At 34.8% G+C, this 24621-nt stretch overlaps 1 protein-coding gene across 1 annotated transcript in view; it reads right to left on the reverse strand.

Moving 5' to 3' along the window:
- The window catches only part of LOC114645573 (cilia- and flagella-associated protein 46), a 232656-nt gene that overhangs the window by 182208 nt on the left and 25827 nt on the right, over positions 1-24621 (reverse strand). Inside the window, exons 11-15 of the mRNA XM_028793411.2 lie at positions 23067-23257; positions 21131-21359; positions 8784-8904; positions 3801-3927; positions 3541-3668 (exon numbers count right to left, since the gene is read on the reverse strand). Of these exons, the coding sequence (XP_028649244.1) occupies positions 3541-3668; positions 3801-3927; positions 8784-8904; positions 21131-21359; positions 23067-23257 (796 nt within the window). The remainder of the gene's footprint in view (positions 1-3540; positions 3669-3800; positions 3928-8783; positions 8905-21130; positions 21360-23066; positions 23258-24621) is intronic.

Genomic DNA, 24621 nt, shown 5'->3' on the forward strand with positions numbered 1-24621 from the left:
GTTCGTTTATAGCTCGTGTCTTCTCATTAAACTTTTATCTCGCGAATATGTTATTGCAATCCGCAGCGGGAGCATTTCTATAAACTTAATTTAAACTTACGTTTTACACCGTGCTTTGTTTCCCTTATGAACATGCTTGTATGCTTAACTCGCTCCGTTGTCAATTGTTTAATTAATTTTTTGCTCTTCGCTGTTTGCGGCTGTTCCTCCATTTCCCCCTACTTCGTTCTTTTATCTCGCGAATATGTTATTGCAATCCTTAACGGGAGCGTTTCAATAAACTGATTGAAAATAGTTTTGCATTTACCTTTTTAGTAAAAGGCGAGCTTTTAAGCCTGAGAAATCACCCCGTAAATGCACACGTTTAATTGGACATGTGTTAATATGTATGGTTACACAGTATTAAAAGACAGTGAACAACGTCAGTTACCTTTCTTCCCACGTTTGATAAAAGGTGAGCTTTTAAGCCTGAGAAATCACCCCGTAAATGCACACGTTTAATTGCACATGTGTTAATATGTATGCTTACACAGTATTAAAAGACAGTCAAAAATTAACGTCATTTACCTTCGTTCCCGCGTGTGACTCGTGCTGTAAATGTCTTCCTTGTTTTTAGTTCACGTGATTACGTAGGAGGTGTGATGACGCGATACGTGACTCCGCCTCCTCCATTACAGTGTATGGACAAAAAATATGTTCCAGTTATGACCATTACGCTTTGAATTTCGAAATGAAACCTGCCTAACTTTTGTAAGTAAGCTGTAAGGAATGAGCCTGCCAAATTTCAGCCTTCCACCTACACGGGAAGTTGGAGAATTAGTGATGAGTGAGTCAGTCAGTGAGTGAGTGAGTGAGTGAGTGAGTGAGTGAGTGAGTGAGTGAGTGAGTGAGTGAGTGAGTGAGGGCTTTGCCTTTTATTAGTATAGATATGGAAGTAGTATCGTTTCATGAAAAAAAAAATCGACTGAGTTTGTTTTTATCATTTTTGGGACAATACATGTCTGTTTTTTTCTGTGTCTGTGGTAAAACATGTGAACCTGTTCTTATGAAATATTTTGGACAGTTTGCATTTGTTAACATTAAGAGGTGATTAGTGTTATGTTTAAGGCAGTGTTTCATCTCTTCTGTATGTATATTTTTGCTTTATTGATTTTTTTATCTCTGAATTTTTATTGTTCATGTTTTCATGTAATTTCTGTAATTTTATTAATTATTTATTATTTGTGTACTGTGTTTTTTTAAATTTATATATTGCAAGAGGCTGCTGGATTTGTTGGCCAGCTAGAGCGTCTCCCAAATGGAAGGATGAGGGGGTAGCTTATGAAGGGCACTGCCCCCCCCCCCCCCCAATCATTAGTTGGCAGCAGCCACAGATTCCCGCAAGGCATGCTGGGAGTAGGCTAAAGCCCTGTAGCAACTGCCAGGGTGTGTTGAAGGGATTTTTGAGGATGCAGCACCAGAAGAATTTCCAAAATGCTGAATATAAGGAGCAGCCTCACCTCATTTGGTAGCCAGAGTCTGGAGAAAGGGGGTGAAAGCTCGCTTATGAGATGTGGAGCTGGAGGCTGCAAGGGTCTGGGAAGAACAGAGAGTGTTTTGTGTATTGCTTACAACAGTGAGTATCAGTCCTTGGAGACTGCGCAGGGTCTGGGTTGCTTCCCTGAATAAAGAGATGATTGGACATGTTCCTCTTGTTTTCTTCATGGATCCCCAAGAAGCGAGACCACCACGAGGTCACACCTGAGAGACCGCCCACCATCTTCAAATTCTGCCAGATTCAGAGCTGGAGCCGGCAGAGTTAAATATGCTAAGATTTGCATTGGGTGTGATGAAGATGGACTGGATTAGGAACGAGTACCTTAGAGGGTCAGCTCAGGTTGCACGGTTTGGAGACAAAGACAAAGAGCGAGATTGTGTTGGTTTGGACATGTGCAGAGGAGAGACGGTCGGTATATAGGAAAAAGGATGTTAAAGATAGAGCTGCAAGGCAAGAGAAAAAGAGGAAGGCCTAAGAGGAGGTTTACTGATGTGGTGAGAGAAGACATGCATGTGATGGGTGTAACAGATCAAGATGCAGGAGACAGGAAGATATGGAAAAAGATGATCCGCTGTGAATACCCCTAACAGGAGCAGCTGAAAGAAGAAGAAGAAGACAAAATAATTTCTCACAGGTGGTCATTGAGTGTTGTTTGGATGTATTTGCTTTCTTTTAATATTTTCTAGATTGTGTATTGGGACTTGTTCTGGAATGTATTTTAAGAAAATCCCTTTCATTTCCTATTTTTATCTTTTGTTTATTTTCTGTAAATATATTTTTCATTTATAAAGATACTTTTGTTTGGGTTGTCTCAACAAGCTATAGGTGTATGGTTATCCTCTGTTTTCTAGGGCAATTAGGTACATTTGAACTTTTAAAGTCAGCTCCCCATTCTTTTACCTGTGTAAGTGAAGCCTGAAGGTAGTAATTGGGGGCTGGCTGCCTAGGGTAAGGCCATATCTAGGCAGGTCATTGAAGGTCCTGGCTTTCTTTTTGGGATTTTTAGTAGACCTTACACTCTTTCACCATCTTTTTGATGCCATTATACTATTAAATTTCACCAAGTGAGCTTTTAATGTTCAACATTTTTAAATCCAAAACAAACCACAGCCAATCTACTGCTCAAAAATTCACAAAATTTAGGATACGCTTTTAGGAATTTTAAAGGATGAATTTTGTGAATTTTGGGTTCAATCCAAACCTTGATCTATTTCTAGGATCCAGCTACACTCGGGTATGCTTCAATAGTATAAAAAGCCAGGAAGAGCTTTCTATTTTGCACACAGCTTGCAATGCCTCATTATTTTCTGCTTTATTTCAATAAAAAACACTCATGGTTGAATGTCTCTACCTCGTCCAGTCTCAAGCCACAATTTACTAGTGTAGCACCTACATAACATATCAGAATTAACACAAGCTCAAATCTTAGCCTGTGCAGTGCTTAAAATGGTAATATCATTTGAAAATCACAGCTTTAGTCTATTGGTATACTGTATTTGTTATACTGTATCAATCTCTGAGAGCAAAATTCTCTCTTCTGCATACCCCAACTTTTTTTGCATACCCCGTCTGCTGGCACAGAAGGAATTCTACATCGTTGGGCCCTTGAGCAAGGCCCTTAACCTGCAATTGCTCCAGGGACATTGTACAAATAGCTGATCCTGTGCTCCGCCCCTGAAATTTTGAGTAATTTGGGGTATGCAAAAAAAAAAAGAGAATATCCTCTTATTTGCTATAAATAATGGTTGACTGCATAAGGCATTCATTCACACAAGTGATCTTTTAGTAATTAATTAAATATTTCCCAAGAGACATGAACGCTTAACATCACATTTTTAGAGAACAAATTGTAAATTTTTATTAGCTGCTGTTGGGGAAACATATGCATATATATTACAAATCTAAAGCATTTTTATGGAGAAAATGTAACTTATTTATATATTTTAAGATTTTTTATTATACTAACAAACACTAATTATTTTTCAATACAAACCAATACTTACTATCCAGCGTTTTTGAAGCTTGCCAGCGGCCATCATCATATAACAGGCAGAATCTGCAAGCAACACGACAGATATCCCAGACTTCCTGTTTTCTTGCCACTTTTGCCAAAGCTGCCCAGAGTTTCATTCTAAAATAGTTTTAAAAATCAAATACAGTACTGTAAAATATGAAAATTATTCATATATGTTTTTTCATATTAATAGATATTCTACATTTTACTATTTAAAACAATGTAACAAAAAAACAGAACAGTCCAAACCTTTCCTTATCATTATGGCTTCCGAGAATGCTCAGGTAACCTTCCAGTTCTTGCAAAGAATCTGTGTGATGTTGGGCTTTTGCTGCAAGTTCACTGATTATCTTATTGGTTTTTTTCAATGCAGCATCTACAATACAGCATTAGACATGATAATTAAATATAAAAATTTTAATAATCACTTGTAAAGCATGTCTATAATCTAACTGTAGAGAACAGCCAAAAATAATGCATATCCAAATCATCCAAACTCATAAATTTCAAAAGTGCATGGTTTTAGACTTTTAACTTATAAAGGCATGAAGAGATACATAATACATTGATATCAGTCCTACTGCTTTACTTCAAATATAACCAAACATGGGACTTTGATTTAAGATTGCAACACACAAGGACCTTATTAAATTTATTTATCAATCAACTTTTTCCTTTACACTGAATACAAACTACACTTCACTGAACCACACTATGGATTTGCAGTAATAAATACAAACAAAAGGTGATATAAACAAACACTTTGAGCTAAAGTGTGTGTGGATGATATCAGGGGAGAACTGGACTGGGGAATTCAAGAAACTTGACAGTAACAAAGTATTTCTTTATGTCATAAACAGCAGACACAGACCAGGACAGTAAACTCTACATCAGCAATGTATGCACAAGAACCTTCTTTGGAGAATCCTACCAAATGGCTATAGAAGCTATCAAAGGGTTTCCATGTGTGTTAGATAAGGCAGCTAGTCCAGCCATCTGGCTCTTTGAGGAACAGAGTTAGATTATTGGCTCAATGTGATTAAGAAGGTAAAGTTAAGATAGCTACAGTAGTTCCCAAATACAGTTGTGGATTTGTCCATATAACCAGGAGTGACTCTATGAACAGATACAAAGAAGTAGAAGAAGAGAGAAAACAGGAGGTAAAAAAAACAGCTATATTTTGCTTATTCAGGTAGTCAAACTGGACAGACGCAATCAGATAGAACATGAGAAGTCGAACAGTAAGACCTTTCTCAGTATGTTCTGTAATAACATTTACAGTTTAAATGAAAATGACAAACTACAAGTCACTTTTATTTAATTTCTAGATGGGTGACATGGCAAATTTTCTACAACACAGTGCTTGAACAGACTGTTACTTTTGGGGTGGTAAACTACAGTATGTAACCACTAAAAACTCAGTTAATTGCATAGCACCTGAAAAGATACAAAAGTAATCCAGACAACCTATCAAAAGCTAAATGTTTAGTTGACAGCAGTGTATATTTAAAAAAATGACTCAACTAGATTAGAAAAACAAAGATTTTATGACCATAGCAAATGATGTACTGTACATTAACTATGAGATCTGTGTGTCAGCTGTCATTGTATAGATTGTTAATTTTTTTTCACATTGAGTAGGACACCATACAAGAACAAAGTCATGCAGATTTGGTTTAGAACATGTTACAGAAAGAATGCAACTGCTTTTTAAAGTAAGCCTTTTGAGTGAAATATGACATCAAAATGTTTAATAAATGAGGATTACTGATGAATAAATAGAATAGGTACTGTAAAATAGCACAGTTATTTTCTCTGTTCTGTTCATTCTGAAAAACAGCCAATATGTAATTAATTTTGGTGGAAATACAAATTTCATGAAGATGGTAAAAAAATGTGAATCATAAATTACCTAAATATTTGAAAGAAAAGACAGAAAAAAAATCAAAATCATCATAACTACCAGTAGTACTAAATACATTTTTAAGTCTTTCTCCTTCAACACATATTTAAATGTACCCCCATTATAAAACTAAGTGGAGAAATAGGTCAGTCAGTCTTATATGTTTCAAAGTGGCTAAACACATGAAAATGGATGTTTTTTATATGGATTTAGTTCAATGGACAGAAATTAATGCATGGAAGTAATTACCTTTTTCTGTTTTACAAAGAAAAAACAGTGCCAAGTTGAGAACAGCACACCTATGCCCCATTGCAATTGTTCAGCAGGATGAGGCAAAGTGAAAGTGAAAATCAATAGGACCAAATATAATCAGAGGACTCACAATGGAGAAAAGAAATCAAAGCTAAGAAGTGGGTAACACACAAAATCATCATATTTTTTTAGTTATTCAAAAGTCTACAACATGGAGGAAGCCAATATTTTTGTAAGCATGTACAAATAAAGATTTTTACAACTCTGGATGGAAGATAGAATCTAGAAAGGCAGAAAAAAACCCTAAAAGCCCCTAAACACTTTAGGACACTAGCACAGATTCTTAGTGTTTTTTGGGAATGCCACACTACTGGAGGTGACCATATGTTATCAGGCGACATGGCAAAACTGCCCAGTTGACTACTTACAGAGCCATCCAGGCTCCAAATCTGTGATCATATTCTACTGATTATTATGCTATCACAAATCTGCACTCATTGTGTAGCAATATTATATAAAAAACCCTTTGTTATTAATTTAAAATTAATTACAAGGTAAAATTGCAACCAATATACAGAAATAATCATTAATAATAATAAACATCAATTTAAATTCAGGTTTTAATGGCAGAGGAGTTGGTGTAATTAACATGGTACTGTATATACTAAACCCTCACACACAAAACTGATCAAAAATCTTAAAATTTTATAAAATATTTACTTGCTCATAAATAAAAAAGTAATAGATAATGAAATTATTTTGGGTATAAACTCTGGATTCTGTTTTCTTCCCGAAAGGTGGTTGTGCATTGCAATTCTTTATTGAAAGGCTTTTCAAATTGAGAACTCATTAGTCTATGGTTAATTCCAAACACTTTATCACATTTCATAACTAGAACTAAGTACAACTATATAGATACAGTTTTAAATCACTGACTTCCAATAAGTTTAGACTCAATTTTGAAACTCTACTTTTGACATATACTCTTATAAATGGACTAGTTGTGTTACCCAGCTTTACCCAGGGAATTTTTTAAGACGGTTGGCCTCAGTTATAGTGGTGTCAATTAACTGGATGTATCAGAAGTACTATGTAACTGATTGAATACCATTCTGTATACAATATTTGTTTGGTTTTTTTTTGTTTTTTGGTTTTTGTTTTCCAGGGGCTAATGTTATATAGTTCACTTGAGCTCCATACTCTGAAATATGCTAGATACAATTGGCTTTGAGATAAATGTTCCTGCAATAGAGGAATTCTTGCTTTTTCTAGTGGCTTTGTTTTTGTTGATGGTTACTGCAAAACACAATTCACAGGAAACTGTATTATTTTAAAATGGACTGGTAATTAGCAGTATAACATCAGTTTGTAGTATATCTTGTAAAAATGGTAGCTTCCAATCAAATTTGAATGTAATGCTTTGATCTGTAATCTTGTGCAGTAAAAGGTTTTGGAGGGTTTTGATCAAAAGCAGTATACACTGAATCTTTGTTTACTTTAACTTATTACATTGAGCATTGACGTTTACAAGCTTCACATTTAAGTGCCACATGCAATGAATTTAATTTTTTTAGGGTGTTATGACACAAATAATAATTAACAATTATTGCCTTATAAATGAAAATATTAATTTCTATTAACAGTGCAATGAAAATGTACTTTGTCTTTCCAACTGCATATCCTATATTCTGTTTATACAGATTAAAGTACAAAAAATTGTTAAATGTACATTGTCAGCTGTGGGACCTTAAATAGACAAGTATGTGCCTTTCCTAACCATATCAATTCAATTAACTTGACCATAGGTGAACTCCAAACAAGGTGTAAAACATCTCAATGATGACTGACAAATTTGCAAAAAATTCTTAAATCCTTAGTACTCTTTCTGGGGAATAGAGTTTTGCCTGATGTGAGGAAAAATTAATTTAAATGATTTTAGAATAAGATTGGAACATTGCAAAATTTGAAAAAAGTAAAGGGGTCTGAATACTTTTAAATACACTGTACATATCACTTAAGGCAGACTGTATCATTATTATATTCTACCACAGGGCAACACAAATTATACTGAAAGATTAAAAAAAGAATAAAAAAGACAAAACATCTGAAGATCCTAACCCAAAAAACAAAATAAAACGCAAAGTCAAAATTCCTAGCCAAAAGTTCCTATTACCTTTATGACAGAATGAAGAACACATACAAAGTATTGTAATTAAAATATCGACAATCTACAACTTAGTGAAAGCCTGCAATGCAAAGACCTTTATACTATTAGAGTAACATGACAACCCGTGACTTCTGGGTGACATGGCGAGTGTTAACAATAAAATGTCTTAACAGGACTTCAAAAAGGAAGTGGACACAGAAAACAAAATGCTGCTGCATATTAACAAATTATGACATGAAAATATAATGAATACCTCAAAGTAAAACCAAAATTAAACAATAATTAAATATTTGAATTCTTGGTCTCGGTTCTGCTTTGTAAAATGCCCATGTATCATGTTTCAGACCAAGAAGGTGTAGACTATATAATATGCTTTTTGGCAGGTAAAGCAATTAGTAAGCAAATAATATCAGCTATTTACTACAAAATTCTGAGCACCTGGTGGTTTAATAACTGTCTTGCAATCTTTACCAGATAACACTGTCTCCAAATACTTATTATTTTTTACCTAATGGTTCATTGTTTTATTTTTATAAAATACGTTTACTGTTGTTGGTGACATAGTTATATGTCAAGGTACCTCACAGATCATATATCAGTTTTTTTTCTGGTCTACTCACTCAGTCTGAGTTTGCTTTTGTACATTTCCCAGGCACCTCTTCTACCAGGACTGTACCTTTAATCTCATATACCATCTTAAAGATGTGCACATTAAGGTAATTAGCAGCCCTAAGTTGGCCAAAAGTGGCTGTGTGCATGAATATATCAAGGGTTACCTCCTGCTTTGTACCAAAGACTTCTTGTAACTCTGTAATGGCAAAAGCTTGGGAACTTTTTGAATGTTTACCAAAGTATAGTTTAAAAAGCATACATGAAGACCTAAAACATTTTAAAAAGGTTGCTTGCTTACCTTTCACATCATGTTCTCCATCAAGAACAACTAGGAATGTTTTAGGAGACAACGCAATACCAGCATTTTCCAGAAGGGAGCGCTTCATTCTGACATCATCGTTTGCTTTTCCTTTCTTTGCCTTAAGAGTAATTCAAATTAAGAATACTTAATTTCATACTCACCATATAAGCAACCACCATTTATAAATACAATTTCAAAAGTAGTACATTTAGTTCTCTTTATGCCAGGAAAAATACTCCCAACAAGTATATACAGTAAGTAATATGTTGTTCATTTAAATGGCATTACTTTATATACAGATTCTTCTATATATTAAATTCCTTACTATATATGCGTCATACATTTTAATTTCAATAAATGAACTCTTCGTGAATGTGTAAAGAATTTTAATTTTTTAATATTAATTAACCAATGTTTATCTATGTTAAATATTTAAATAAATAAACAATAAAAATACTTAATAGAACAGACTCTCACAAATTAAGAAATTAACTTTTTATGAAGTTTTAGTTATGAATAAGTACACTTAAATATTTTTATTTTATTTTTTTTTTATTTTATTTTACAAAATATACCATTTTGTGTGTGGGAGTGCAAACCGGTATATTTTATACACCTAGGTATGTTGAATTAATTTCTGAAATTGTAATTTCTCTACCACAAAATGTTTCCAGGAGATATCACTGATTTACCTTTGTCTACTTGTTAGTTGAATTGGAAACCATCCAAAAGCAAGTGTTTGCTTCCCATTTTTTGCTCACAAGCAGAATTTTTTTTCTTTCTTCTGTAACTTCAAAATAGTCAAATTTATATTTAGAAGGCTAGAAAGATGCCTTTTTATGGTCCAGGAGAGAGAATGTTGTTATTTAAATGCACTTGTCTTTAAAATCCATTTTGTACACTCTCATCTGGATTTTTATCTGAGAACATGGGAACAGTCTCTAATGAACATGGAGAGTGGTTTCACCAGAACATTATTCTAATGGGGAGTCATTATAGCAGAAAGTGAAGTGAATCTGTGTTACCAGACAACTGTTGGTCTTTCCACTGTGAAACACTTTCAGCATATTATAAGAGGGAAAACTGCCAACTGAGTACTTTTTGTAAGTAATAATTATGTTTAAAAATATGTGTAATTTATCATTTTTTTTAAGTTTAAATAATTTACTGAATGTATATCTATAGGAGACCAGTGATAATATTAATAAAAAAAAAACAGAGCAAATTTAATTGTCTGATCTAAATCGTATAAAAAAATACTCCATGAAATAACTTGCATTGAATTACTAACATGTTTCTTTCCTCAAAATGTTTTACAACAAAGCAGCTTTCTTATGCCAATTAACAAAGAATAAACGACAAACAGTCCATATCTTACATTGATCTGTAAGAAATCATGTTAAGAAATCGGAGTGATGCTAATTGAAAATACATGTAGGACCAAGACAGTATTAACATTGTTAAAGCTTACAGTTTATGATAGTGTGAATTCTGAGTTATATGTGTCACAGAATGAAAAAATAAAAGGAAGGACAGCTTAAAAGGGAAATCTATGTAACATAACAGCAAACACGTACAACAAAAAAAATCCACTGACTAAAAATTACCAGGATATTTTGGAAATATAAAATTCTTCTATTCCACCTGCTGCCTACTACACTACTAATCTATTCTTCAATAAAAATGTAGCTGTCAATTAATAAATTATAGCATTTAGAGATATTTAACATAGGGTTTAACTTCAACAACAGGGGCTTACTGAATTTCAACAGTTTCTTCACTAAAATAATAACAGTATAAAATGAATGCTTCAGCTCAATGAATTTCTCGCAGCTATACTAGTATGCAACAAAGCCAGATATAAATTATGCACAAACGAGGCTGCACATTTTTTTTTTTTTTTTAAACGAAGCTTATCGCCTAATAGATAATAATATTTGGTCAATACAAATAAATCCAAAAACTTAGGCTATAAAAGACACCCTAACTGAGAATACAAGAATAATTTAATGAGGTTATAAAGCCTCATATACTGATGTGAATCATTAAGGTTCCAATTTAAATGAAGATGAGCATAACTAAAAAGAGCTATAAAGCACTTATTGGGACTTTAATTAAAATGACTAAAATTATCTCTTTCAAGCTGCAGGGTATATTTTAAATTAAGCATTAAGTGGACAACACAGCAAGTAGAGAAGTTTGATTAAGTGTTTTCTAAAATCTTGCATCTCATTGCTTTAATAAAATGCTGTTCAGTGATCACATGCATAATTTTTTTAATAGGCCAAATTTAAGGCCTGTGGCATTTTATCTGCATAAGAGTTATAATATTCACAATATGAATTCACATGGAAATCTAATAATAGAATTTTGTTCATATTACATACAGTATATAGTGAATCAAGCATACTGCATATATTTTATGCAAAAATACCTATATAATGTAAAGTGCACAATGCATTTTGATAAAGGAAAGTGCCATACTTGTGTTTTAACAGATTATGCAAGCACTTGGAAAGATAAAAAGAATTTCTTGCAAAGAAATGATAAAATACAGAAAATGCAGCCTGGATGCTGGTCTTGGTTGTCCACATATATAAAAAAAATTCTGTTTCAGCCTGAGAAATAAATGTAAACATAAAAGAAGCAATAAAACAAATTAAAGTGGTAAAAAATCTTAAAAGCTAGCAAGGATATCTATGTCAAATGGTGGGAAATACTTGATATGTTGCATTCTAATTTAACATTTTTTTTCACAAAAGACTCCATTTTAAATTAAATAATTTCTTTTAGAAAAGAATGGTTGCATAGTGTTTAGCACTACCACTGTTGAGATATGTGATCGTATTTATCAAGCGTCTCAAAGTGATACAAATTTTGTCCTACTCAATTTACCTAATTTAGGAAACTACTCTTAACTTTGTCATCACACAAACTCCTGGAACGTTTGAAGGTTTTGAACATGCTGGACATCAATGAACTTGTAAGAAAGTATTGATTTGACAGTGATCAAGTAATATGCGTAACAAATCTCGTACATCATGTAATTGCTCCGTCAATGCAAAGAATCCATGCACTGTCATCCAAAGTAAAAGTGTTGGTAACATTATGCTTTTTGGCTGCATGGAAAATGCAGCTTTGCAATAACAATTATTTAGGTGTGTCACAACCAACCATTTCTTGAATCTTGCACCATTTTGAATGTCCTTACAAAACTTAACTAATACACAGATTTATACATTTCCCCATCACATCACGTGAGGTAATATTAAAGCAAGCTGTATTCATGCAAATCACTATTTTTTCCAGATGTTTCTGGTGTGATCGAATGCACAAACATCAACATAATTGCCCAAGTTTCATAGAACACGCAAATATACTGTAAATCATAAGCGAAATCATAGTATCAACACACAAGTGGTCATAGATGAAAAGTGTATTGTGGTAGCCAGCATGTTACCCTGAAGATAGGCAGGGCTGGATGGGTGATTGACAGTGAAATATCTTGAAAGGTTCAAGAAGGCAGGTGGAGATTACAGATGCACTGGATAAATACAGCCTCTCAGACAATAATAGGGGATCACTACAGAGACAAGGCACACAGCTCAGGAAGATGATCAGAACGCTAAAAGAATGAATGCAACTTCAGTAACAGTACAGGTATAGCTGTGGCTAATTTCAGTAACTGTTATTTTATGAGGCATTCCCCATGGTCATAACAGCAGGAAGTGATTCTTCTGGAAGTATGGCTGTGAATCATGAATTGTTAAATAAACACATCTGTTATCAGGCTTAACTTTCATTGTCTGTGTCTCTGTCTTTCCATCTTTTTGATGTTGCTATGAAATGGCGAAGTTCAACACATGACTCTAGAGTATTTTCATGACCTTAAACTTGAATGTAATCATGTCCCTGAATATCATGTTATTATTATTATTATTATTATTGTGGTGATGATACCTTAGCTTTAATATCAAAAATTACAAAGCATCATTATGATTTCTAAGAAAACTACCATACACCTTCATGAGTACCATTTTGATGCTCAGGGTGTCATAAAAACACAACATCATTCATTCTCAAATGTTAACTCCTACTCCTCACTGGAAGTAAGTGTAGAAAGCTTCATAATTAATCTTCATGTCCTTCTCTGGGGAAGGACAAATTCATATTAGTCAGACTTTTAGTACAAATCCTAGGAGTAATTCTGACAAGTAATGCTTGACAAAAATAGCCACTGGACTCAAATCTCACTCCATTCATTACCTTTGTTGTTATTCACTGTTGGCTTCTTTACACATGGCAGAACATGTGTGTTAGCCTGAGTAGTGATTCTACGTCACCACTGTGTGGATGCATAGCTAAGTGCAAAGTGTAACCTGTAATAATTTCCCACAAAGTTTTAGATTTTACTTTGCCTACAGTGTTAACTTGAATTTTCTCCAGCTTCCCAAGCACCTGTAAAGGAACAAACGAAACAGGGAAATTAAATAATAGTTTTAACCATTTTTAAGTGAAGGGGTAAATTAAAACTACATATTAAAATTATTTGTCTTAAGAGTATCCGTTAACTGTACAAAGTCACCTTAAAAAGGAGAAAAATTACAGAATACAATTACAGATGATGGCAACAATATTCTACAACAATAAAGAAACAATAAATAAAAATAAAATGGTTTTATAAACTGAAACTTTAATGCAATGTATTAGTGTGTATTCTTTGCATTATTCTGATTTTCACATGCATGTTTTTTAAAACAGGCTGTATTGCTTATAATGAAAATGACTGAAAATCAATGGGCAGACCGTGCGGTCAAGTATACCCAATATTTTGCACTAATGCAATACTGCATAGTATTATATTAAATATTACATAGTAAAGGTCTCTCTGAACTTGCTTTTTCCACATAAAATGTTGACTTTCCTGGAGCCTATGCTTAAACTAACACCATACCAACTGGCATTTGAAAAAAACAAAATGGCTTTGGAAGACCAACTCCAGCAAACATTCTCCAACTGTATTTTACTAAAAATGTAGATATACCATTATTTAAAATGTACTCAGTGAAGTACAATACAAAGAAGGTTTCCGATTGTGAAACCTTGCTGCTCAGGTAGCTCTTGAATCTGTATAGCTTCTGTGTAATCAAGAAGGAACAATTTTATGAGTTACACATAAGAACAGAATCTTCCTCCCAATAAATGCACTGCTATGTTTTTCGCTGGATACACCTTTCTTCACATGTACTCCTTTCTTCATTTAAGAGATACAATTTTTCTTAGCTTGATTTCTCAATAAAGAATTATGGTATTCTCTGATCCTTGTAGTAAAGTAAAAAAATACCTTTGTAAAACAGCATTTTTCAATGTTTTGCACTTTATTTCGAATGTATTTTAACTGTACTGGCTAGGGAATTTGCGTTTCATTGTAAGTCACTCTACTTTGTAAAGCATATCCTGGCTGAAGATGTGGCAGTGCAGTCAGCCTGCGAGTAATCTGGGAAAGCAGGCCAGGCATTGTACATAGCTGTGTTGTAATCACTAGGCCGATTACTTTCATTTTTTCTCTTTCCCCACTAAAAATCTTTCTGATACTCTCCCATATTTCATAAAATCTACCCGCTAACCTGATGAAAATCAGCGTAGGTGTAATCCGAATATCCCCTATGATTCACTCCCATCTCCTCAATGACAGGTTCCTGCTGTGTTTAATGGCGCCTTAATTTTTTTCCAGTTCTTTCTATACATTTGTCATTTGTTAGTTTTCCATGCTTCTTTGCATCTACTGTATGTGCCTGCTTTGTTATTTAGACTGTGTTCTCATGTCAGTACTTTCTTCAATATAAATTCATTATGGATATTTTTCTTTTATTGTGCTAACTATTGTCGTTGTTACCGACACCTTTACATATTCATAATGATGTACAGCACATTTGCTTGCAAAAAGGTGTATTGCTAGTCAAAGCTAGGATTCACTATCAAGTTTATGTAATTATTTCTTTCAATACTCGAATATTTGTACTGTTTACTTGCACAATGGCTGCTTTGCATCCATCCATCCATTTTCCAACCCGCTGAATCCGAACACAGGGTCACGGGGGTCTGCTGGAGCCAATCCCAGCCAACACAGGGCACAAGGCAGGAACCAATCCCGGGCAGGGTGCCAACCCACCGCAGCTGCTTTGCATGTTATACATGCAATCTATGTGCATGTATAATAATAGCTGATATATACATAGCCCATTAATCAATTTTAAATCAATAAAACTATGAATGAAAATATAAATTCAGTGTCTGTGACTTCATTTTACTAATGCTTTTTTAGTTCCTTTGTCAAAAGAAGTATCCATCACTTCTTTGGGCAGATTCTGTTAGGGAGACTGAATGAAATATGTGTGCCCCTGTCAAAAAGGATTACAGGGAGAGTTATAGAAAGGACAACTATCATTCGGAAAAGCCTTTATGAAACTTCATTTTAAAGTTATGGTTCGTGTGTTTTAATGAAAATGCCCCAGTACACCCTCACACACTGTATACTAATAGGCGGAGTGGTGGCTCTGAGGCTAGGGATCTGCACTGGCAATCAGAAGGTTGCTGGTTCGAATCCTGTAAATGCCAATAGGGACTCTGCTCTGTTGGGCCCTTGAGCAAGGCCCTTAACCTGTATTGCTGAGCACTTTGAGTAGTGAGAAAAGCGCTATATAAATGCAAAGAATTATTATAAAAACACAGAATGTATAATGAAGATTTCACTCATTGTTAACGCCTGAGATAATGATGTATAGCGGCCCCCACTTACTGCTCAGTAAATCCAAACAAAACCAGAGAATTCATAACATAGCATTCTCAAAATTACTTACCTAATCTAACAAAGTCACAAAGAGGAGAAAACCCTATACTGGCAGCACTGGCAAAAAGCAGGTATCAACTCTGGTTGGGGTTTCAGCTCATATCAGTGCTCACCACACACCCCCCACTCATTAATACTGGGACAAGTTAAATAGTCACCAATCAAGCTAGAACTTTAGGATCTGCAAGAAACACCAGAGAAAAAGCCCATGCAGAGAACATGCAAAGTCCACATATATTGCAACTAAACATGTATTTGAAACAGAGAAACTGGATCTGTGAGGCACCACAGCTGTGTGCTTCTCACCTGGTTTGAGCTTTTCTCTAAATTGTTTCTAGAGGGAGATTAAAAAGCCAATTACAAATTGCAGAGAACACGCTGCAAATCCCTTCAACTTTCTAATGTACAGCCTAATTAGAGTGGTGCTCTTACATTAGCTTGAGAAAAATGAAGGCTTTGAGAAAGAAAGATGGGCACCTAATACTACTGAAGCATATTGTTCATTGTAATTAAACTTGTACATTCCATGAAACGGGCTCCACAGCTTCAGGAAGCATGGATTTATGGAATATGAAATTTCTAATTTCTGTACATCAATCCAGGTGTCCACTTCAGCATGTCCAGCTCTGCATGACAGCACAGTCATTGGCCCGCTACTTTACAACTCCAGGGACCCAGATTCTAATTCCATCTCAGCCTAAAACCATAAATACATCATGTAGCTAAACTTCTTTGTGATAACAGTTGCATGCCTTTCACATTCTCAGGAGAAATCACAAATTTTCCAAAAGCCCAGCATCTGTAGAATCAAAGAGGAGCCTTTGAATTAAATGATTACCAGCAAATCAAAATACACTACATTCAAAATTAGAAAACTGTGAGAAGGAGGCATTCGGAATATATCGTTAAAAAAGATAGTTTTTCCTACATCTTTCTCAAGTGTTGTCCGTGACAAAGTGATATTCCACCAAGACCAGTGATCTGAACTCAAACACTTGCCCAGTCAGTGCCTGTGTGGAAACTGCGCTTTCTCATCCTCTTCTGCAAGAATGGGATTTATTGCTTTTTTAAAAGGGTAATGGACACATTTTTCTTGCATGGTCACATATGTGAAGAAATTGCATTAAGAAAAAGGTTAAGGGAAGGTACCTTGTTAAATGAACTTTTTGTGGGTAAAGCTTGAAAGCGTTAGAGGAATAGTGTTTACTCCTTCAACTCAGAAAGTACTAGGTGTGTGTAGAGTGAGTGTTATACTACAAGTTGCTATAAAGTAAAACTTAAGAGTTATACTAGTTTTTAATTACTATGGCAAGGACAGCAAGGAAATAAATGACACCCAAAACATATTGCACTCTTTACGTAAGAAAGCAAATATTTATATATTTTTTTTACATGTTGACCCTTTAATCATTGCTGGCTAAAATGCTAATGTCCCATTTGTCATTTACATTACTACTCTCTCATTATGAAATGAACTTGAATAAATGTCTACCAACAAGAATCAGTAAAAGCTAAGCAAAAGAAGATTAAAAGGAGACATGACTGAAGTGTTTAAAATTATGATAGGAACTAGTACAGTGGATTGAGACTGTTACTTTAAAATGAGTTCAGCAAGAACACAGGGACACAGTTGAAAACACATTAAGGTTAAATATCACACAAACAGGAAGTTTTTCTTTACAGAGAATATTATAGACACATGGAATAAGCTACCAAGTAGTGGGGTAGACAGTAAGACTTTAGGAACTTTCAAAATTAGACTTGATGTTATTTTGGAAGAATTAAGTGGATAGGACTGGTGACCTCTGTTGGGCTAAATGGCCTGTTCTCATCTTGATTGTTCTAACGTTCTAATGCTGAGAGTTTAAATAATACTAATGCAATCTTCAGCTGTTTTCTTTCCATCATATTCCAAAATGTGACTTGGCATGCATGAAAAAATTTTGTTCTATTCCGTTTCGTTGTGAGTTATATCTATTGCACTTTGTAACAATATGCAGCTGTACAACAACTTTGGCATTTATTAAAAATATAAGGTTTTGCTTTAATAAAAATGCAGTGTCATCAGTTCTTTTCAGGTTTACTGTCAAATGAGCACAGTGCAATGAAATTCCTATCTGCACCTTTGACCCATGCACGCCATATTGTCACTGTCCATGTTTGGCAGCACAAATCTCCCGCAATAGGTTATATAAAATGTAACATCAGAAAATAATATCTTATGGTGAATAAAAACAGCTAAGTATACTTTTGTATAGAGTTCCATGAAATAAAAGCCAAACTTAATTTCACATGCAACTGTGAAAATCACATAAAATTTTGTTTGGAAGTCATAAAAGTTTTTTTGGAGAATGGAAAGAAAGCCACATTATATCTAAGGGTTTTGGCACCATCATACACCTTCTTTGGACTGATATACTGTATATTTTACAATGTTTAAATACAACCCACGGTGAGACAAATACAACACTTGCCTTTTTAACATTTTGTCCCAGGCCCTAGATGTTCCACAAGGTTACTGAAAGATGAAACATCAAGAAAGAATCCATCCATCCATTTTCCAACCCGCTGAATCCGAACACAGGGTCACGGGGGTCTGCTGGAACCAATCCCAGCCAACACAGGGCACAAGGCAGGAACCAATCCCGGGCAGGGTTCCAACCCACCGCAGGACACACACAAACACACCCACACACCAAGCACACACTAGGGCCAATTTAGAATCGCCAATCCACCTAACCTGCATGTCTTTGGACTGTGGGAGGAAACCGGAGCACCCGGAGGAAACCCACACAGACACGGGGAGAACATGCAAACTCCACGCAGGGAGGACCCGGGAAGAGAACCCAAGTCCCCAGGTCTCCCAACTGCGAGGCAGCAGCGCTACCCACTGCGCCACCGTGCTGCCCTCAAGAAAGAATGATAAGAATAAACTGAGACAGGAAATTAGATACAGTACAGTATGGACATAGCCCACCCCACCTTACTCTGCCAACCCGTATAGCAGTAAGTACATAAGCAGTCCCTTAATAAAACTGTGAAGAGGGCTGAAAAAGTAGAAAGCAAATACCATGTAACAGACAATGGCAAAAAACTGCATTTAACAATGAAATTAAATTTCTCTGGAGAAGCCTTGCAGTGCACCAGTACACCAGACCAACAAATGACTACACTGAGAATGTGCCATTGATGAAGAATATTTTGACTGCCTGAAATGGTCTATCTGGAGAGTCACATTACCGAGGAGAAATACCGAAGGTGAGCTTCAAGAATGTGGGGTAGACCAAATATTTCCACAAACAAACTGTTGTCTCCTTTCTTTACTGGGATTTCACCAGGACACTCTGGAAAAAAAACTTTAATACGAACTTCCTTCTGAGCCTTGGCCAACATACATTGTCTGTCTACATATCTTAAAGACTTGTGCATGCAAGGCTTGATTGAATTCAAACATCCCAAGAGCAGCCATTTAAAAGAAAAGTAATTGCATCATCTTTCTCAGTATTTTCAGACAGTTGTTAAGTTCTTATATTAGCTTACTGGTCTGTCAACTTTAATTTAAATATGGCAATCTCTCTGTTTAACAATCCAATTTCATCTTCATGTCGAAAGAGAGTGGACCTTTCTCTTTGATCTGATATTGTTCAGACCTAATACTGGAAGTTTCGTCTCACGAGTCCATAAAGTGAGCTTGGATATTAACGTTCAGTTGTGCTCCTTTCACTATCCACCTGTATGACAATCCCGACTCAATGTCATCCACTGGAGGCTTCAAGGACTTCTTTATTGAGTCAGATTTCTATGTGTTGAATGAGATATTTTACAGCGTGGTCAGGTATGATTTTCCAATAAAATAGGTACATATTTTTTTTTTAAGCGAAATAATGGTTAGGTTGAAAGTGTGTGGAGTTCAAAACAAAAGCACTAGGCTGCCTTCACAGTCAACATCCCATCTGAACATTGAATTTGATTCAATAAATGTTTGCACTCCATATAGCTTAATAATTGCACTTACATATTTTATTTCTTTTAACCAACATATTATTCACTACTCTATCTCTCTCTTCTATGATATATATACAGTATATATATTTTTTTTAACTTACACTATAATTTATACTTGAAGTATATATATTTTCCAAAATAGGTTCCTGTCTGTAAGGACTTAATTTAAAGGCATTAGCTAACAGATTTTTAAAAATGTTTTAATACAAAAATCCACTTAAACTTTGTCTGACTGTCAATTTATATTGTTCCCTGAGCTTATTCTTTTCTGCCTCCTAGATTTCAACTCCTTTCATGATAACCCTGCCCCTGAAGTTGATCAGTAGGAAAGCATGAATACAGAAGCAAAAATCAGGTAGGTAATGTGGAATTTATAATAACTCCTCCACACACATTCACAAGTGCATGAACACACACACAACCACAAAAAAAATCTGCATGTTATCATTATAAACAGACTTAGCCATTAAAAGGGTGGAAAAAAACAGCTAAAAATTACATGCATAGAATTTGTCTCATAGCTTTCTACTCCACCTTGTGAATAATAAAGATATTTCAATATATGCTAAGTGAAGAAAAGTCACGGTGACAGCAGACTCCCCGGGGCAGCCCTCATCTGGAAGTTACTGAACTCCTGATACTCTGTGTAAGTAGAAACAATTCTTTTCATGTCTGTGTGATGAAGCATTATAGGGTACTAAACTATTAAATCTTTTTAATATCATAGATTACTATATTTATAACCTCATGCCTTTTTCTGTCTGGCAACAATACTTGCTGAAACAACACACAGGTTAATGGTTTCCTAGTTTTATTGCAATATTAATGTATTCTTGCCAAATTCTCTAAAAGTTTTATACTGTTCCTCACAAAGGAAATTGGATGTTTTCTAATTTTAAATATAAGAAAACATCCTTCTCCCACTCAATTACAAAAGGTGGAATGGAATTCTTACAACAGAATAAGAGAAGAAGACAAGTGTGTACTACAGTATAAGGTATCACAATGGATTTTTCATGTCAGAGTGTTATTCTCTTTGGTGTTACACAGAACGTCGCTATTCAAAGGTTTGGAGTAATTGCAAATCCAAAACTTTCAGAAAATCAAGTAAGAATATAATGACATAATAACAACACTCTGCCACCATAAAGAAAAAAAACAAATATTATTATGAGACATTCTGATATCACTCCTTTTAACATTTAAAATCAATTCATTCGTTACATTCATATAATAAACTTTTATGAAGTCAGCAGTGTATGGATTTGTACAGAAGCATTAAATGATACATACTAGAATTGCACACTGAAAATAAGAAGACTGCAAGATGCCTAGTTGCTAAAATTTTAAGAGAAAAAGTTCAGATTATTCACAAAGTTACATTTAAAAGAAACAAATGTAGTGGCAAAACAGATAAGCACTTCATGCATAACTTCCCAATTAAATTAATAACACTTAGTTTCTTATAAAACTTGCTGCCTTAACATACCTGTTCAATAATCTTTGCGGCAATATCCTGTGGCCGATCTGGCGTCTTATACAGGACTGTTTGCAACTGAAGCAAGTGTAATGTTGCTTGGAGTGATTCTTTGTAAACCCCTCTGTCATCCAGATTTAATGCTTTCTGAAAATGTTGTATGGCAGCCTCTATTCTATCCTCATTTTCTTCTATACGGCCTGCTTCTATGTGAATCTGGCAACGGAGCTGAAACATAAGGCTATTAAAAAAGAGAGTATTCATCAAACAGATTGTTATTCTTATAGTAAGGTTTTCAGTTTTAATAAATGAATGACACTGTGAAAGTCCAGTATACAAAATGACAGACTCAAGCAAAGCAAGAAACCCTGCTTTCTTTCTCTGTGAAAATATACTGAATATTAATTTCAATGAGCATGATACACTAAATACTGTATATAAGAAAATATTTCTGCAAGACTTGTCACAGAATAGGTGAGTGGTACATCATTATATTATATACTGTGCAGAGTAGTTCTTCATAATAAAACTAGCATAAGTTTAACAATGCCACAGCTAAAAACAAGAGGTATGTGCATTGATTTTACTAGATGCTGGCAATCATACATTTTTCCTTAAATATTCTTATTGTTGATCATCAGTCTGTGACATTCATCCATTATGACACATCAGCTCTTTGTAATTATTATCATGACTTTAGTTGATACCACGGTTTTAAGTTTTCATTTGGAATACTTTGCATTTTTTACTTCAATGTGCTCATATTCAAATTGATTTATAATATATGAAATTGGGCGGCACGGTGGCGCAGTGGGTAGCGCTGCTGCCTCGTAGTTGAGAGACCTGGGGACCTTGGTTCGCTTCCCACGTCCTCCCTGCGTGGAGTTTGCATGTTCTCCCTGTGTCTGCGTGGGTTTCCTCCGGGCGCTCCGGTTTCCTCCCACAGTCCAAAGATGTGCAGGTTAGGTGGATTGGCGATTCTAAATTGGCCCTAGTGTGTGCTTGGTGTGTGGGTGTGTTTGTGTGTGTCCTGCGGTGGGTTGGCACCCTGCCCGGGATTGGTTCCTGCCTTGTGCCCTGTGTTGGTTGGGATTGGCTCCAGCAGACCCCCGTGACCCTGTGTTCGGATTCAGCGGGTTGGACAATGGATGGATGGATGGATATATGAAATTGCTTCAATTTTCTGTTATAAACAATGCATTTTAAAGATGTCATGAAATTTCTGAAGAACAATAATTTGGATTAATAATAAAAGGATGCCTTCTTGTGAACTGAAATAAAATTTAGATTGTTTCTCCATTTCCTTTATCTCACAAAGTACATTAAGTTATATATTTTATTATTGGTATTTTGCAGATGACTAGGTTGAAGCTGTAATACTTGCCAGTTCCTAATAGTACGCCTGTTTTGGAGGATGTGCATTGAAAATTTTATTATTTCCTATACTTTAAATTGTAAGTGACAGAAATAATGAATTACTAAAATAATTTATCACAATAAATTGTGCAAAAGACTTGCCCCTCCACCCAGGGCTGGTTCCCATGCTGTACCCGATACTGCCAGAACAGGCTTCAAACCTGAAATGGATTGAGCTGATTAGAAAAAATTGTGTTATATAAAAGTTTTTATTGAATCTTGACTTATAATATATTATTATAGCCATGTGGATGACTAAGGCATGCTGCTTATACAGAAAGTATGTACAATGCGTTTTGATGTTGGATGGGTTTCTTTGTTGAGCAGAGAGTAATTTGTATGCAAGCTACAATAAAAAAAATACATTAAAGCCCTGATAAGCCTTATAATAAATTTATACATCACACAAAAATTAATTTTCCATTTAATGACCAAATTCTTATTGTAGCTATAAACCAAAACCAACACAAAATACTGCTCATCAGAAGGTAATTCAGTGAAAGCATTTGGCTAAAATTAATTTAAAAATTACCTATTGGACTTTTCAAGTGCTTCAGCTACATGGTTAAGTTGTTTTCGTACACTCCTTTTTATGTTGTGTTGAAGAAGGGGTAGACAAAGATTCCACTGTGCTACACAAACTATTTGGATTACATTGAGGTCTCCTTCACGAACTGCATTCTGTAACACTAGATCCAGTTGTTCTGTGGCTTTCAATTGCATCTGTAATATTAAAAAAATATCAGTAAACAATAACAAGAAGCAAGTTAACATAAGAACACATTTAAAAATTTTATAAAAACTTCTTCTGCTAAGGATATCTATTTTCATCTATCCATGATTTCTCAAATGTATAACATGCATTCCATTATATTTATTTATGATTATTATTTCCGATATCATTTTTTTAAACAAATATACATTTCAAAGGACTTTACAAGGGTGTGAGGTCTTTTTGTGTTGTTGTAGGTAACACTGGTCCTGTAGCACCTCAGTCAAACTAGCCTGTCAGACGGAGACTTGTTCCAGCATTTAGTTAAATGTTTTTACCAATTAGACTTTTAGTTTTTATGTTTTTTTTTCTCCTGTTTTTGCCTCAAATTAATACTCAGTCTGAAACAGAACCAAGGTGGGTATTGTCTTTCTTTCTTTTAGAGGACCACTCTAGTTCCCTAAAACAGTTTTATTATTCAGTTTTATCTGACTGTAAGATAACAATTTCCATCACTACTCAAAAAACATTTCTAAATTCTTTCTTGCACATGAAAGGATATTCTTAGACAGTGACAACTAACTTTTCAAGAAATTTAGCCTTCTGCACTAAATTAATGCATATATCAGTGCTTTCTTATCAGCTGCTGATTAGCTAGCTTTTTAATTTTAATATATGTACTTCTACATAAATAAAACAACATTATTGTTTGAACCTGTTCCAAACATATATGACAGTTTATTATGTTCAAAGACCATGCAAGGCTGCTCTGTTTCTACGTTAAGTGGCAACTCAAGTTATTCTAATAACTAATTTTTTTAACTACAGAAACAGATTTACAATGATTTACAATGGCCACAGGTTGTGTTACACAGTGTAATGCTAGTCTAGTGCTGAAGACCTCTATAAGCATGTGGATAATATTGTGGTCATTCCTAGCCATTGTCTACACTGATGGGCTGATAGAATAGCACAGTTAATATTAAGAGCTAGGCAAAATGCTTAAAGGCAGAACTAGCAAGGTGGTCTTCTCAAGAGCTCTACTTGCTCCATGCTATCAAATGGGAAAGACTGGCAAATTTTCATGATGGTCTGAGAGATACAAAGCACTGAGGTGAATTTTGGAACAGATTGGAAAAGAACAGCCAGGACCAACTTAATTAAAACCAAGAAGGGAGATACACAGATACTTCAGGACTGTTCAAATCAGAAATGTGGGGGAAGGAAGCATATACTCTAATAGGCCACATTTAACATACAGTATTGAATATGCCCTAAAAACAAAACTGAAAAGCATCTTTAAAAATACATTTTGGAAATGAGTAACCCACAGTGAAAAAGCATACAAATCATTAGCAACAAGCCTAATAATTGC

The sequence above is a fragment of the Erpetoichthys calabaricus genome, chromosome 2, assembly GCF_900747795.2.
Source record: "Erpetoichthys calabaricus chromosome 2, fErpCal1.3, whole genome shotgun sequence".
Lineage (NCBI taxonomy): Eukaryota > Metazoa > Chordata > Cladistia > Polypteriformes > Polypteridae > Erpetoichthys > Erpetoichthys calabaricus.